Source organism: Typopeltis vanoorti, chromosome 6 (assembly GCF_054136105.1).
Source record: "Typopeltis vanoorti isolate ZY-2024b chromosome 6, IOZ_Tvanoo_1.0, whole genome shotgun sequence".
Lineage (NCBI taxonomy): Eukaryota > Metazoa > Arthropoda > Arachnida > Uropygi > Thelyphonidae > Typopeltis > Typopeltis vanoorti.
Genome location: NC_143554.1, coordinates 45,915,036 through 45,931,133, shown reverse-complemented (window position 1 = coordinate 45,931,133; position 16,098 = coordinate 45,915,036). Strand labels below are relative to the sequence as shown.

The 16,098-nt window shown below is 35.0% G+C and overlaps 1 protein-coding gene across 1 annotated transcript in view; it reads left to right on the top strand.

Moving 5' to 3' along the window:
* Mettl5 (Methyltransferase like 5) overlaps window positions 1-16,098 on the top strand; it is an 85,088-nt gene that overhangs the window by 39,838 nt on the left and 29,152 nt on the right. The window contains exon 3 of the mRNA XM_090394151.1: window positions 14,445-14,559. Within this exon, the coding sequence (XP_090250277.1) occupies window positions 14,445-14,559 (115 nt within the window). The remainder of the gene's footprint in view (window positions 1-14,444; window positions 14,560-16,098) is intronic.

The window sequence follows — 16,098 nt, the reverse complement described above, 5'->3', positions numbered from 1 at the left end:
GGACAGGCAATCCTCAATCCATTTTCACTAGCCTGGTATCTAAACCCATGTGTAGTAACTTAAATATCAGCTTATCATACATAAAAATGCCAAGAAGTTATATTCTTGGTTTAAACAAACAATGTTTGCATGGAGTATCTTCATGACTGAGCTACTTGTATATAGAAACTAATGACTTCACATCAGTTGCCTTAGGTTCCTATAGTATGCTTTGCACTGCGGAATACTAAGGCAACTGACTTGAAGTCATTATCCTCTATATATAAGTAGCCCAGTTTTGAAGATACTTCACATGCAAACATTCTTTGCTTGCACTTGGATAAAGGATTAGACCAAGAATATAACTTCTTGGCATCTTTAATGTATAACCAAGTGAAAAAACTTACATCAGCTTATCATGTGACAACCTGTCAAATGTCTTTATAAAATCCAAAAAAAAAAGGGGTAGTCTCCATGGACTGGTGATATCTCACTCTTCCAGTTCTTCCACCCATGAAACTGTCCCAAGCTGATTTCTGAGATTATTATAATCACCTGCCTTATAATCAGTGGTGAGCTATAAGGGGCTCACGCAAGCCCTTTGTTAAATTTTTCTCAAATTTGAGAGTGCCTCGTTCTTTTTGTTTACTTTTTTATTTAAAAAAAAATTTTTTTTTGAAACGTATTAAGCAACAAACTCATATGGCAACATAACAAAAATTAGTCTATTCGGCAGTGTATAGATTATATGGAATTATTGTTTCAACTCCTCTATAATGAATGTGTCCAAGTTTGAAATTAAAATAAGCGCATGTGCTATCTTTACCCTTCTCCCTTCTGATGGCCAATCGTAAAACCAGTAGCCAATCAAATGTTTCATAAAAGATTATAAAAGATTTCATTCTTATTATATTTTGATAGTTAAAAAATGTTTTTCTTATGTAAGATATTTCTTATGTAAGATAAATTAACACAGTTGATTGTGTGCAAATATTTCATGTTTAGATCATGAAATATATGTTTAAAAATGATAGCCTTTAGAGGTTGATTGTCCTCTCATACTTTTTGATTGGAATTTGTACACAAGCTGTATTAATAAAAGTTTTTGTTTGAAATACGGCTTTTTTTTTTTTCTCAATGATGCGAGCCCTTTGTTAAAATTTCCATAGCTCATCACTGCTTTATAATTTCACATAAATTCCTTTCTTCTTGATACTTCTGCATGTTTATTTGTCCCCCAAGTTAAGACTACATGGTCACTTTCTCCAACTGGGGGTAAGGATGACATTTTAGTTAAAATCAAGTCCTTTGATGCCAGGACCAAATCCAAAACTCTTGAACCTTGTGTTCCTTCCTATTACATGCTGCCCGAGACATTTGTTCCTCAAAAATTCCAGAAATTCTATTCCCTTACTACTACGAACTGTTTCCTCTTCATAATATTTTTATTTTTATGTTGGACCCATATACAGGAGGTTGGCTGGTCAACCTATAGTACGTTAGTACCGTATATAGGTGGTGGGTTGCGAAAGGAGAAACTGGTTTACGTTAGATTTGAACGCCTGTATATTGTATTTCTTGGGAAATAAGTCTGGGTGAAGACTGTTCCGCAGTACTGCAGTAGCGGGGATGAATGAGGAGGAATAGAAACTTGTTCTGTGGGTTTCGAGGTGTACTGTGAAAGGATGTTGGGCGGCAGCTGTATGTGTTCTAGTGGGCTTAGTACAGGGTGGGGGAATTATTGATGCTGTTTCAGATGAGCATTTCCCATGGAAATATTTATAGAATATACAGATTGTGGAGACCAGGCGTCTATGTGAAAGCGAGGGGAGATTGGTGAGGAATGGGTCATTTATTAGTCTAATTTCTCTCCTCTGTATTGAGTCAAGCATTTTGAGGAAGCTTTTTGGAGCCCCACTCCAAATGTGAGAGCAGTATTCGAGAGCTGAGCAGAGTTGTGACTTGTATAGTGTTAACAACTGTTTAGAGGTGAACTAGCGCCTTTAGTGAAAGAGGAAGCCTAATTTTTTGGAAGCTGAGGATGGTTGTGATGTGTTTATGCCAGGAGAGGCTTGATGTCGAGGTAATTCCGAGAAGAGAAATTTCACCTTGTCTGGGAATTTGAGTATTATCAAAAACAATGCTGGGGGAAAATGGTTCTTTTTTGTGAGAAATAAGACAGAACTGGGTTTTGCTAGCGTTGAAGTTGACGAGGTCATCTGAGCCCCATTGGCAGATGGCTTGGAGGTCAGAATTAAGGGCAGTGGTGGTTGATGTTCTGTGGGTTGAGGTGAGTTGTGCAGAGTAGGGTTTGTCAAATGAAAGGGAGGAATGTAATGTGCTGTCATCTGCAAAACTATGTATTGGGTTAGAGGTCAACCGAAGTAGGTCATTGATATAGAGAAGGAAGAGGATCGGTGAGAGAACTGAACCTTGAGGAACCCCAGCATTTATTGTTTCATTAGTTGGATGGTGAGAGGATAGGGAGCCGTCTACCATCACACATATTGTGTGTCCAGACAGGAAGCTGGCAAAAGGCATTGGAGATATCGAGTGCAACTACTTGGGATTCACCGAATTTCTCCATGGTGTTTGTCCAGTGATGGATGATGTATGAGAGTAGATCTCCTGTTGAACGGCTTTGACGGAATCTGTACTGGTGGTCACTTAATAGCCGGGTACCTTCAAGGTAGATTAGGAGTTGAGAGTTGATGATTTTCTCCATTACTTTAGATAGGACTGAAGTGAGTGAGATAGGGCAGTAGTTAGATGGTAGTGATTTGTCACCCTTTTTATGAATGGGTTGAATATAGGCCAGTTTTCAGGTTTTCGGATATATACCAGTGGAGTAAGAGAGTGTGTACAGGTGACATAGGATAGGAGTGAGTTCCGATGCACAGACCTTCAGGATAATTGGGGGAATGCCATCAGGACCAGGAGACTTTTTTGTGTCTAATTTAGACATCAGGTTTGTGATGTCTTTTTGGCAAAAAAGACATCACAAACCTGATGTCTAAATGGGGGCATTGTATGTTGGGCAGTTGGAATGACTGGAGGGCTTTTGCCATTGTCAGTTATGCGTATGTGCATTGGAGGCAAAGTGTGATGCCAGGAGATTAGCTTTTTCTGTGGGTAATGTCGCTATTGAGCCATCTGGGTATGATAGAGGTGGGAATAGTGTAGGGCAAAAGTTACGGCCTGCCTTGGCAAGAGACCAAAAGGCACAGCTGCCGTTTGGACAGGCTGCAAGCTTCCTGCTTTTGGCCCGTTCAAATTCTGTTTTGGAAGTATTGATAATTTTCTTGCATTTGTTTCGGGCTTCAGTATAGGCAATGAATGAATGAGGATGGGGTTCTTGATTTGAGCCAGTTGTGGTACGCCTAATTTTTCATTTGTACAGCCTTGGCCCATTTTTTGGAGAACCAGGGTTTTGTTAAGGGGATTGCAGGTCTGAGTAGCGTGGAGAATATATGTTTTCATGCCAGTGAGGATCACTTTGGTGATGCGTTCAGTGCATATGTTTGGACTGGAAGCTGGAAACAATAGTCTAACCATGGGAATGAAGCATAGTAGTCTCGGAGACTGTCCCATTTGGCACTGTTATAATGCCAAACTACTCTTGTGTGGGTGTGTTAAATTGTGAATGAAGATATTTATAATAATAATACTTCATTCATAATTAACATCATCTACCATATCATAAGCAGGACTTATTTAAATTTATTTTTTTAGTCTCTTGCTTATAAAATGTTATTCATGTAATCCTTTTGAGTTTTGTTAGTTAATTTTATTTATGTAATTTTAACATATATTATAGATATGAAAAAGCTCTGTATTAAAGTGTCATTTATTTTATTTGCTTTATTCCTTTAATAATATTATAAGAAACTGTAATGTATGTAATTTTAATATATCCAGAAGATTCTTTGTGATATCATTTGATTGATTGTGAGAAAACATGCAAATTTCTCCTAGCGCGTGTTGGAGCATGAACTACTATATACCAAGGGAAAAACAAGTTTGATGTGAGTTAAACCGGTGAGAACCAGTTACTTGAAATATTTGTAATATTTCCATGATAGTAATATTTCCTTGAAATATCTAAAATCTCCCAAAAAATTCTTGATACACTCCTCTAGAGAGCAATTAAACTCATAGCAGTTTAATTAGAGTTAGCAGTTTCAAGTGACTCTGTAAAGGAGGGATCACTTGAAACTGCTAACTCTCAGAGACAATGTTTCAGCACTGTTCTGCAAGTACTTCTATGGTAATCACTGCTCTACTGAATTGGCAATCATCATTCCTTCATTTTCTGAAAACAAGAACAGCATCTCTTTTCAGTGCAACTGCAAACACATCAAACCTGCTTCTTTTCCTCTTTTATTCCCTCTATCTTCTGGAACAGGCTTCCTCATTAAATATTACATTTTTGTAAATGTAACCAAACTTCTTTCTGTGTCCTCACTTGCACCCCCACATCAATGACACTAATGTGCTTATACGCTAAGGACAAATGTCCGTTCACCTAAGGACAAATGCACTCCTTTATCACATCCAGGAGTCTGAAGTGCCCTGTTCTTGCCATCAAGCCTACTAAGGACAGACAGGAAGAACTGTGGACATCCGCCTCAGTGAATACAAAAAATATATCCGACACTTTCGCTATGGCAAGTCAGGTCTGGCAGACCATGCTTTGGATACCCCTGCACACAGGATCAATTGGAAAGAAACAAAAGTAATGCACAGAAGCTTCTACAAGTCAGAGAGGTTGTTCCTGGAATCAACAGAAGCCTTAAAACATACTCCAAACCGTATGACTGTATAAATCTACCAAAGATTTGGGAGACAGTCATCTTAAGACCAAATTAATATTTATTACTTTTATTTTATTTCATTTTTTCAAACTTTCTAAGACTATCATTTGGATTACTATTTCAAAACTTTTTTTTTTTTTTTTAACCTAGATGGCACCATATTAGGACTTTAGTCTTGTGTTGCATGCTGCAATTACTTTTACTAGCCCCACTGTTACACCAGATTGTGGTTGTTTTGCGCATTTGTAACAAACTTTGTGTTGTGTGCTCTGAAGATGCTGGATATAATACCAGCGAAATATTAGCTTTTAAGTTAATAAATAGTTATTTTCTTATCCATCTGTGTTCATATCAAACCATGAAATCTATTACAAAAATGTGCTTATAAGTTCCTCAGTTTCTTATCGAAAACAGCATTGCATTTTAATCTGCTAAATCTTGAATAAATTTCAAGATTTAGCATATTTAATTGCAGGAATGTTAAGTTTCAACATGTTCACCATCATTTTGGCTGTAAAGTATAACATGATTTTGAAAATGTGTTCTGCAGTTGTGTTTGAGTTATATCTATGGATCACATTTGTTATCTTACCATGAAGATCATTAAGAGTGAGGCCTTGTTGAATAAACTTAGTTTTAATTAACATTTCCACAGAAAAAAAAAATCTAATGGGAACAAGTCTGGTGAGTGAGGTGGCCAAAGATGTTGGTCCACCTCTTCTGATTCATCTATCCTGGAAATCTTATTTAAAAATTCTTAATACTGCAGGCTACGGGACAAGGCAGCTCATTGTTCAAAGTTCAGGAATAAGGTAATTCTACAGTATGTCAAAATAAGCTTCACCGTTCACAATCCTTCATAAAAGAATGAATCAGTTATGCGTTGCTGCACCACACCAATCATTTGCTTTAGGAGAATCTTGAGATTATTTATGTTCCCACACATTTTGTGGTTTCTCTGTACCCCAATATGGTAATTATGGTGGTTAACCTTCTGATGAAGGCAAATTATAAATGACAAAAATTATATTTTGTTTTAATCCATTTCCAAAACATATGTAAACTAAAGTTTGGCCGTGAAATATCTACATTACTAGTTGACTTTACATCAGTTGCCTCAGTATCTCATAATGCAAAGTGGCTTCTTTTTGTTACAAAGGAAGTTTATAACATTTATCATTTATAATTTATTTATAACTCGGTAGTAAGACCTACAACAAATGTGTTATTTACAATATCATGATTAAATTGATGGAGGAAAGCTAATCTTGCATGATAGTTTTCTTACAACAGCAACATATTGTTGATTTGAATCATGTATGCTTGGCGATTCCCCATGTGGTGACCAGGGTTTAAAGAATAGTCCCAATGTAGCCCATGCATGTCGTAAAAGGTAACTAAAATCATTACCCAGTCCCTAGGGGGGGGGTATAGTTGGTCAACTTGTTAAGAAAGTCAAAAGGAAAATTAACTGGACGGACTTCACGGAACAACCTGGATAACAGAAAAAGGATTATGAATATTGGTTTGGAAGCTGGAATGTCTTGAGCCTGAACAGACCAGGAGCATTGAGGAGAGTGTGTGAAGAACTAACAGAGATATATAGAGTGAGAATAACAGCATTATAGGAGGTGCAATTGAAAGGAAGTGGCATATTTGATACCAGAACACATATTATTTTTTTATAGTGGAGGAGATCAAAAAGCCTTGGTACTGTATTTTTGGTTGATAAAAATTGGAAACACTTGGTTCTTGATTTTAAACCAGTTAATGAACGACTTGTGTACTGAAAATAAAGTTTGAGATGTTCAATATTTCACTTATGTGTAAACATGCACCATCCGAGGACTCTTGTGAAGAAGAAGATAAGGTGAACTTATATGAATCACTGGAGAGGATATATGATCAGTAATCAAAACATGATGTTAAAATGGTTCTAGGAGGCATGAATGCCAAAGTAGGAAAGGAAGAGACCTTCCGAACAACAATTGGAAGAGATAGTGCACATAAAGAAAGTAATGAAAATGGCATGAGACTAATTGATTTTGCAAGCGGCAAAAATATGATCATATGTATAACCTGTTTCCCACATAAAAAATGTTGCATAAACTTACCTGGAGATCAGCAGATGGAATAACAGAAAATCAGATAGATCATGTGATGGTTGATAGATGACGTGAAGATATCGTTGATGTAAGAAGTTTTAGAGGAGCAGATTGTGATACGGATCATTACTTGTTAAGAATTAAATATAAACAAAGAATAAAAATTAATAAGGTGGGTAGAAGGAGAACATCAAGATATGACATCCGAAAATTAAAAGATGGAAAAATCAGGCAAAAATATGTTGAAAGATTGAGTGAAGAAATAAATGAAGAAAAAGAGGATGAATATATCAGTGATATGGCTATAGATAAAAAAATGGGAAAGGATTAAGAATAAAATTGCCAAAGTGGCTAAAGAAGTTCTGGGATTCAGAAACAATGATAAACGAAATGAATGGTATGATTCGGAACGAAAAAAAATGCGTTGAAGACAAATACAGCTTGTCTAAAGATGCTTGAACAGAAAACTCGAGTAAATGTGAATGAATAAAGAGAAAAACAAAAACAGTCCAAAAAGATGTGCAGAAGAAAGAAGCATGAACGGGAAAGGACAAGGCTAAATGAAATTGAGATTTTGAAGAATATGGGACAAATTAAGAAAATGTATAATAAGATAAAAGGTGGATTTCAGCACAGAACAACTTTCTGCAGAGACCGTGAACAACTTGCTTGTTGGAAAGGAGAATATTTTGAGAAGGTGGGTAGAATATTTTGAAGATCTCTTTCAGGACAAAACAAGCTTGGAAACTAATGTTCCAGAAGATTAGCTTAACAAACCCCTGGCAAAGTATAAGAAAAGCTGAGACAGAGGAAGTACCAGAGCTACATGAAGTGGAATTTGCCCTAAAAAGAATGAAAAATAATAAAGCATCCAGTGAAGACGGAATACCAGTCAAACTATTAAAATATGATGAGCAATCAATATTAATCAAAATCCATGAGTGCTTGTCAGAGATATGGGAAACTGAGTCTATGCCTACTGAATGGGATACTGCTATTATCTTCCCTATCCATAAGAAAAATGATAAGTTTCTGTGCCAAAATTATAAAGGAATATCACTGTTAGCAGTGACTTACAAAATATTTGCAAATCAGCTAGATTGGCACCTTTTATAGAAGAAATGCTGGGCGACTATCAATGTGACTATCACTGGTAGATCAACAATAGAACAGATTTTTAAAATACAAACTATAATGGAGAAATGCTACGAGTTTAATGTTAATCTGCATCATTTGTTTGTGAACTTTAAACAAGCCTATGATATTTTTTTAAATAACGAAACCTGTGGTGCGTTCATAATTAGAAGAAACACGTATAAACCATAGTGAAAATTATTTAATTGTAAATATTTCATCCTAAGTATCTTAGGACATCATCAGTACAGTATTTAAACAAAAATTAGGAATAACATACAGTTAGGGCTCATGATTACAATAGAATCTCATGAAAATGTGCATAACGTGCTAAAGTAGTACAAAAAAAAAAAAAAAAAAAAAAAAAAAAAAACGTTAATTATTTAACACAGTTTTGTATGATAATTTCCCATACTTTAGGAATAGTAAGAACGTCATTGCGGTTTAGGTTTGGTCTGTGTAGTAGGGCTTCAGAACTTTCTTTGTATAAACGTTCATGTTTAAATAAAGATCTGTGTAAAAGTTTAGCCTTTTCCCAATGGATCCTATGGTTTGGATTTTCAATTCCGTGTTGAGAGAGGCCAGATTTCTGCGATTTAAGAAGACGAATGTGGTCTTGATGTTCCGAGATGCGTTTCTGAACAGACCTACCTGTCTGTCCAAAGTAAGATAATTTGCATGAGCATGGTTTAAATTATCATACAAAACTGTGTTAAATAATTAACGTTTTTTTTTTTTTTTTTGTACTACTTTAGCACGTTATGCACGTTTTCATGAGATTCTATTGTAATCATGAGCCCTAACTGTATGTTATTCCTAATTTTTGTTTAAATACTGTACTGATGATGTCCTAAGATACTTAGGATGAAATATTTACAATTAAATAATTTTCACTGTGGTTTATACGTGTGTTTCTTCTAATTATGAACGCACCATGGTTTCGTTATTTAAAAAAGTCTTATTCCTTCACGGGGAAATGACAGCGCAGAAGACAAACTTACTAGGAAAACTGCAACTAAAACAGAGTAAGCTACGAGCTAGAATATCTTTTTTAAAAAAGTGCAGACGTGATAATCTTATTCCAACCTTTGCAAAACTGAAAGAAACCATCAAATCTCCAGGCACCCATAAAATCTATCAAAAAGCAAGTCATTCCTTACTACTCAATCAGTTACGAGTGTCTAAGCATGAACTAGCAACAAATAATTTAAATATTACAGAACTAGAAACAGATTTGTCAAATACGTTAAATCAAGAATTGCTACAATTAATTATAACTGTCTCAAAGAATTTGGGAAAAAAAGCTTTTGATAAAAGCAATAGTGCTCTACATATTAAATACCTTAATCTATTAAATCGATCAAAAAAGATCACTAACAAATTACCAACGGAAAAATGGGTAATCAATTTATCTAACCGTCAACTAACAAAAGATGAATTAAATGTTCTAGCAAGAGGCCATAAATTTGCGATTTCACCAAAGTGTTTCCCATATTTAGACTTTATACATAATATAGAAAGAAACATTAAGCATCTCTCCAGTATTGAAGCCAACAAACTTCGTTTCGAAGTAGCTAAAGTGATCTACAATGCCAAACCTTCAGAATTAAATATCCCACCGTCGGAATTGAAAGCTATTATTTCCTTAAAACGTAACAAAAATTTAATCATTACTAGAGCTGATAAAGGAAATACCACTGTGGTTCTTGATACCAATTCTGAAAGTTTATTTTCCACTTGGTTAGAGTATAATAAATTTAGTTTAATCCTTTATCCAAGTGTGAGCAAACAAAGTTTGCGCCTGAAAGTATCTTCAGGACTGGGTTAAGGTGGTACTACACCAGGGCAACTCGTTGCAAAGGTGGAGCAAGCTACCAACACTCCTATCCTAGTATCTCCCATAATGCAAAACACATCTCCTTGCGGATATGTCTAATGTTATGCATTAAGGGAAGGGCCACTACCCAGACAGGTTTCGACCTTTATTGAGGTCTCTTCAGTGGGAGCCAGGCCCAAGTCGAGATATCAGGAAGAAGCATTAGCAGGTCATCTCCACCTATAGGAATTGCCAATTGGTGTGCCACCCTTTTTTAATAAATTACTCTGGATTTAGAGAAAGATGTTGAAAGTTTATTTTCCACTTGGTTAGAGTATAATAAATTTAGTTTAATCCTTTATCCAAGTGTGAGCAAACAAAGTTTGCGCCTGAAAGTATCTTCAGGACTGGGTTAAGGTGGTACTACACCAGGGCAACATCTTTCAACATCTTTCTCTAAATCCAGAGTAATTTATTAAAAAAGGGTGGCACACCAATTGGCAATTCCTATAGGTGGAGATGACCTGCTAATGCTTCTTCCTGATATCTCGACTTGGGCCTGGCTCCCACTGAAGAGACCTCAATAAAGGTCGAAACCGGTCTGGGTAGTGGCCCTTCCCTTGCGGATATGTCTAATGCATAACATTAGACATATCCGCAAGGAGCTGTGTTTTGCATTATGGGAGATACTAGGATAGGAGTGTTGGTAGCTTGCTCCACCTTTGCAACGAGTTGCCCTGGTGTAGTACCACCTTAACCCAGTCCTGAAGATACTTTCAGGCGCAAACTTTGTTTGCTCACACTTGGATAAAGGATTAAACTAAATTTATTATGATACCAATTCATGTGACCGAAAAATTAATTTACTTCTTTAAGATCGTAATACTTACTCCAAATTGGATTTTGATCCTACGAATCGTCAACTCAGAAAATTAAATAAGCTACTTAATGAAACTTCCTCCTTAGATGAAGAAACAATCAAAAAACTTAAGACATACCATGCAAGACCTAGAATTTATGGCTTACCTAAGCTACACAAAACTAATGTTCCACTTAGACCTGTCGTAGACTGTATCGGCTGTCCAACGTACAAGTTACCAAGATTCTTATCTAACCTTCTCTGCCCTCACATAGGCCACTCAGTCTCTTCAATCAAAAATTCTACTGAGTTTCACACAAAAATTAAAGACATTCAACTATCAAAAACTGACTTGTTAATCAGCTTCAACATTGTCTCCCTCTTCACTAACATTCCCCATAAAGAAACAATAGAATTACTAACTCAAAAATTTCTGTCTGATATAGTTGAATTGTTCAAGTTTGTTATTGCATCAGGTTACTTCACCTGGAAAGGTCAAATTTACAAGCAAGAGAAAGGGACAGCAATGGGATCTCCTTTATCACCAAACCTAGCAAATTTGTTTCTAGAACACCTTGAGGAAAAAATATTCACTTTTGAACCGAAACCAAAAATTTGGCTAAGATATGTCGATGACGTATTTGCAGTATGGAATCATCCCGAACCTGAATTACAACTGTTTCTAGATAAAATTAACCTTCTTCATCATCGCATCAACTTTACGTTAGAAAAAGAATCTCCACAGGGTATCTCTTTTTTGGATTTACACATCAAAAGAAAAGAAGACGGTTCCATCGCCACTTCTGTCTTTTGCAAGCCTACATTCTCAGGTCGCTATATTCACAATTCTTCTGCTCATCATCCATCTCAGAAATCTGGCATTATTAAATCACTAGTTTCCAGAGCACACAAATTCTGCTCTTCTGAAGAATCTTTAAACCAGGAATAGAAGTTATCAAAAATACAGCCATCCTAAATGGATATAATCCCAAAACAACTCAAAAAATCATCAGTCACTTCTGCATACATCAAACCAGACAGGAAGAAGTGCATAGGATTCCCATACCTTACGTTAAAGGCATCTCAGAACGTCTTTCTAAAATTATGAAGAAATACAATTTTGCCACTACTTACAAACCTATCAACCAAATTTACAACTTATTACCTTCTCCTAAGGACAAATTCTCACCCTTGATGTTGCCTGGTGTTTATGAGATTCCATGCTCATGCAAATTATCTTACTTTGGACAGACAGGTAAGTCTGTTCAGAAACGCATCTCGGAACATCGAGACCACATTCGTCTTCTTAAACCGCAGAAATCTGGCCTCTCTCAACACAGAATTGAAAATCCAAACCATAGGATCCATTGGGAAAAGGCTAAACTTTTACATAGATCTTTATTTAAACATGAACATTTATACAAAGAAAGTTCTGAAGCCCTACTACACAGACCAAACCTAAACCGCAATGACTTTCTTACTATTCCTAAAGTATGGGAAATTATCATACAAAACTGTGTTAAATAATTAACGTTTTTTTTTTTTTTTTTTGTACTACTTTAGCACGTTATGCACGTTTTCATGAGATTCTATTGTAATCATGAGCCCTAACTGTATGTTATTCCTAATTTTTGTTTAAATACTGTACTGATGATGTCCTAAGATACTTAGGATGAAATATTTACAATTAAATAATTTTCACTGTGGTTTATACGTGTGTTTCTTCTAATTAAGCCTATGATAACATTAATAGAGATAAGCTATTTAAAGTTATGAGGGAATTCCAGCCACATTGATAAGATCACTTAAAATGACCATGTGTAGAGTACAAACACAGAGTGAACTCACGCTGTCAGGATAACTAAAGGATTACGACAAGGCGACCAACTATCAGCAATGCTTTTCACCCTATGCCTTGAAAGAGTAATACAAAATGTAATCATAAACAGAGCTGGAACTATTATAAATAGAAGTCTACAGCTTTTGATGTGGACTGTATTAGAAGGACTGAGAGAAGTCTCAGAGAGGGTTTATAGACAAATGAGGGAGGAGGCAAAGAAAATGGAACTACAAACAAATGAAACTAAAACAAAATACTTAATTGTTTCCAGAGATAAACAAAAATTTGAAAAATCCAAAATCTCACAGTAGATGAAGAAACTTTTGAATGAGTACAGTAGTTCGCATATTTGGGCTCAGTAATAACAGACAGTAATGATGTGTCATTTGAAATTACTTATAGAATATTTGCAGCAAATAGAGCTTATTATAGTATTCAACTGCTATTAAATTCTGATTTGATTTCAATAAAAAGTAAAATCCAGCTATATAAAGTAATCCTCAAACCCGCATTTTTGTACAGCTGTGAAATATGGACATTGATCCACAGAGATCAAAACTGATTACAAATATGGGAACAAAAGGTATTAAGAAACGTCTTTGGCCCAATTAACGAGAATGGACTTTGGAGAGTGAGGAACAACAAAGAAATAATTGAAAAATTGAATGAAGTGGATATTATTACTGAAATAAAGGTGAGAAGACTGAGATGGCTAGGACATATTCAGTGAATGAGGGATGACAGAGCCATAAAAAAGGTCTTCGTGTTTGGACTGGGTGGATCTAGACTCATAGGACGACCAAAAAGGAGATTGTTTGACGATGTGGAGGACGATTTAAAGAAAATGTTAGTAAAGAATTGTAGGAACGAGGCACAGAATCACGAAGAATGGAAGGTTATATTGAGACAGGCCCAGGTCCTAAATGGGCTGTAATGTCAAGGAGTAGTAGTAGCATGCTTGCCATTGTAGTTTTGTTTGGAGAATTTTGTGAACTCTTGTTTTGGGAATACCTAGTTTCAGTGATACCTGTCTTACAGATTTTCATGGACTGTTTGTAAAAGCTTGCTCTACAGATGAAGTCTAATTTTTATTCCTGGTCATGTTTTCATTCTGTTTGTAATTGAATTTCTCTAGAGTGATTCCTTGTTGTAATGAGTTCCTAAATTTTCTTCTGATCGTACTGATACAGACTTTTCAGCTCAGCTACAAGAGAATACAATAGACCTTTTCTTCAATTGAAGCCATTCAGTGGAGTGTACAGTTTATTACATTGAAAATAAAAGAAAGAAATTATAACAAATGAATAATTAACAATTTTATTTAAATCTTGAATAAATTCCCTCTCTCTGCTACATTTTGTAGATGACTAAAGTTATTAAAAATTCAATCTACACAAAGACTTTATAGATACTTTACTTATTAAGATATCTCAACATAGAAACTGAAATATTGAGTGTAATTATTTAGATAGATATCTATTTGTAGATATTGATGTGTAATTTAGGTAATTTAGATATATCTGTTTGTAGATATTGATACGTAGTTATTTAGATAATGATTAAATCTGCAAGCCTTTTTCATTGAATACTATACACTGTTCATTATTCCAAGTCGTGGGACAAGCAAAAAAGACAGCCATAATACACCCAAAGTCTGGACCATGTTTCTGGTGGTAAATCACAGAACTAGAAGACTTTGAAAAATGTAATTTGGCTATATGACTTCCTCGGTTAATTAAAGTTATCATGAAATTGTGATTTCAGAATTTTTCTTCCTGCAAGATTTAATTATAATTAATTTTATTATTCTTCTATATTCTTATTGCATTTCTGTATGAGTAGTCAGTTTATCATTCTGTTATATAAACAATAAATATATATTTTATTTGAAATTTAGCACGCATGTTGTACACAATTCATAGTCGTTACGGTAACATAGAAGATTATCTGATAGCTGATTTAGGCTGTGGATGTGGGATCCTTGCTGTAGGAGCTGCTGTTTTGGGTTCTGGGTAAGTATTTTATTGTATGAATTTAATTGTAAAAAGTAATTGCTATATAATCATCATGTAGAAATTACATACATATTGGTGTTTAGAGGAGAAAACACACATCTGAAGATAATAATTACTAACTAAATTTATTTAGCAAATAAATTATTATGCCAATATTTTGCCTTGGTCTTCTTCATGTGCACAGATACACTAAATATACTAAGGCCATACATGCAGGCACACTCCAGAAAGAAAACAGAGTGGAGAGTGGGATCTTGCAGTCCTAACTGGTACTAAATGGTATCTCAGGTTTTTGGTAAAATGATCTACAATGCTTTGATACCCTTCTCCATCTAAAAAAGGATCTGCAATGCTTCTCTATGTTTTGAAACAGTTTTCCCCCTAAGGACTACGACCTCCAGTTCAAAAAAAACATATCAGCAGGTTCCCTCTCTCTTCTTGATCACTTGCCCATGTGGGCAAGTGATCTGTAATTTCCTATTTAAATCCTCCTCCTAAGAAATATTGTAATGATTAGAAATTAACGAATATTACAAAAATTATAAGTAAGTAAAAATAACATAAATTGGCTTATGGAGTTTTGAACTTTGTGTTTCTTTATTGCTCAGTATACTTAAAAATTGGATATAATTTTATATAGAATTCCCTGTATGAATTGCTTTCCCAAAACGAACAGCTCCCAATAAAATAAGCATCCCTCGATGAGTCTTTGGACTCCCTGGAGGTGTGATGTAATTATAATAATTATAATAATAAGCTTGTTCTTTGTATAAATATTAATAGTTATTAAATGGAGAACATTATAGTGTCATCCATATTTTTTAGCCAAATATAGAAAGAAGCTTAAAACAAAAACTTTGGAATTTATCAGAGAACTTATGTCAATATACCCTTGGGCATTGGAGCCTATATGTTTTCCTTTTTATTAGTGCTTAAAACAGATTTTTAATTTTCTTTTTGTATTTCAGTTTACGCTGAATTGAAGTGTTTCAGCTCTATATTTCAGTATTAATTTTGCACCTACTGAGAGTTCACTGATGATTAATTCAACTTTCTGATTGCTATGGTATTGAACTAAGGCTTTTACTTCAAGTTTCCTGTGGTAGATCGTGAATAAGGCCTGCCTTTACACTTTTAGACAGACACTCATTCGTGATCTAACAATGAAAGGAGCTTTAAACCAGAGAAAATACCTGTACTGCTGGTCAAAATTGTATTGGAAAGAAATAAGGAAGGAGGGGTAAAGTAAAGTGTATTATATAATAGTATATTGAGTGTAAAGTGTATCATATAATTGTGTATTGAGTGTGTATCTAATTATTAAGTGTATATCAATTAATCATTGAAAGGGAAAGATTGTGAAATATTTAATATGTGTAATTTTAATGAAGGAAAATAATGTGTATAAATCGAAATAAAGGAATAGTATGTGTAAGTTATGGCAAACAAAGAAAACGTGATGACTAAGAGCCTAAAGGGCATGATCTTGACAAGCCTACATTGGAACCTTATAAGCAAGGATTAACTAATTCTCTG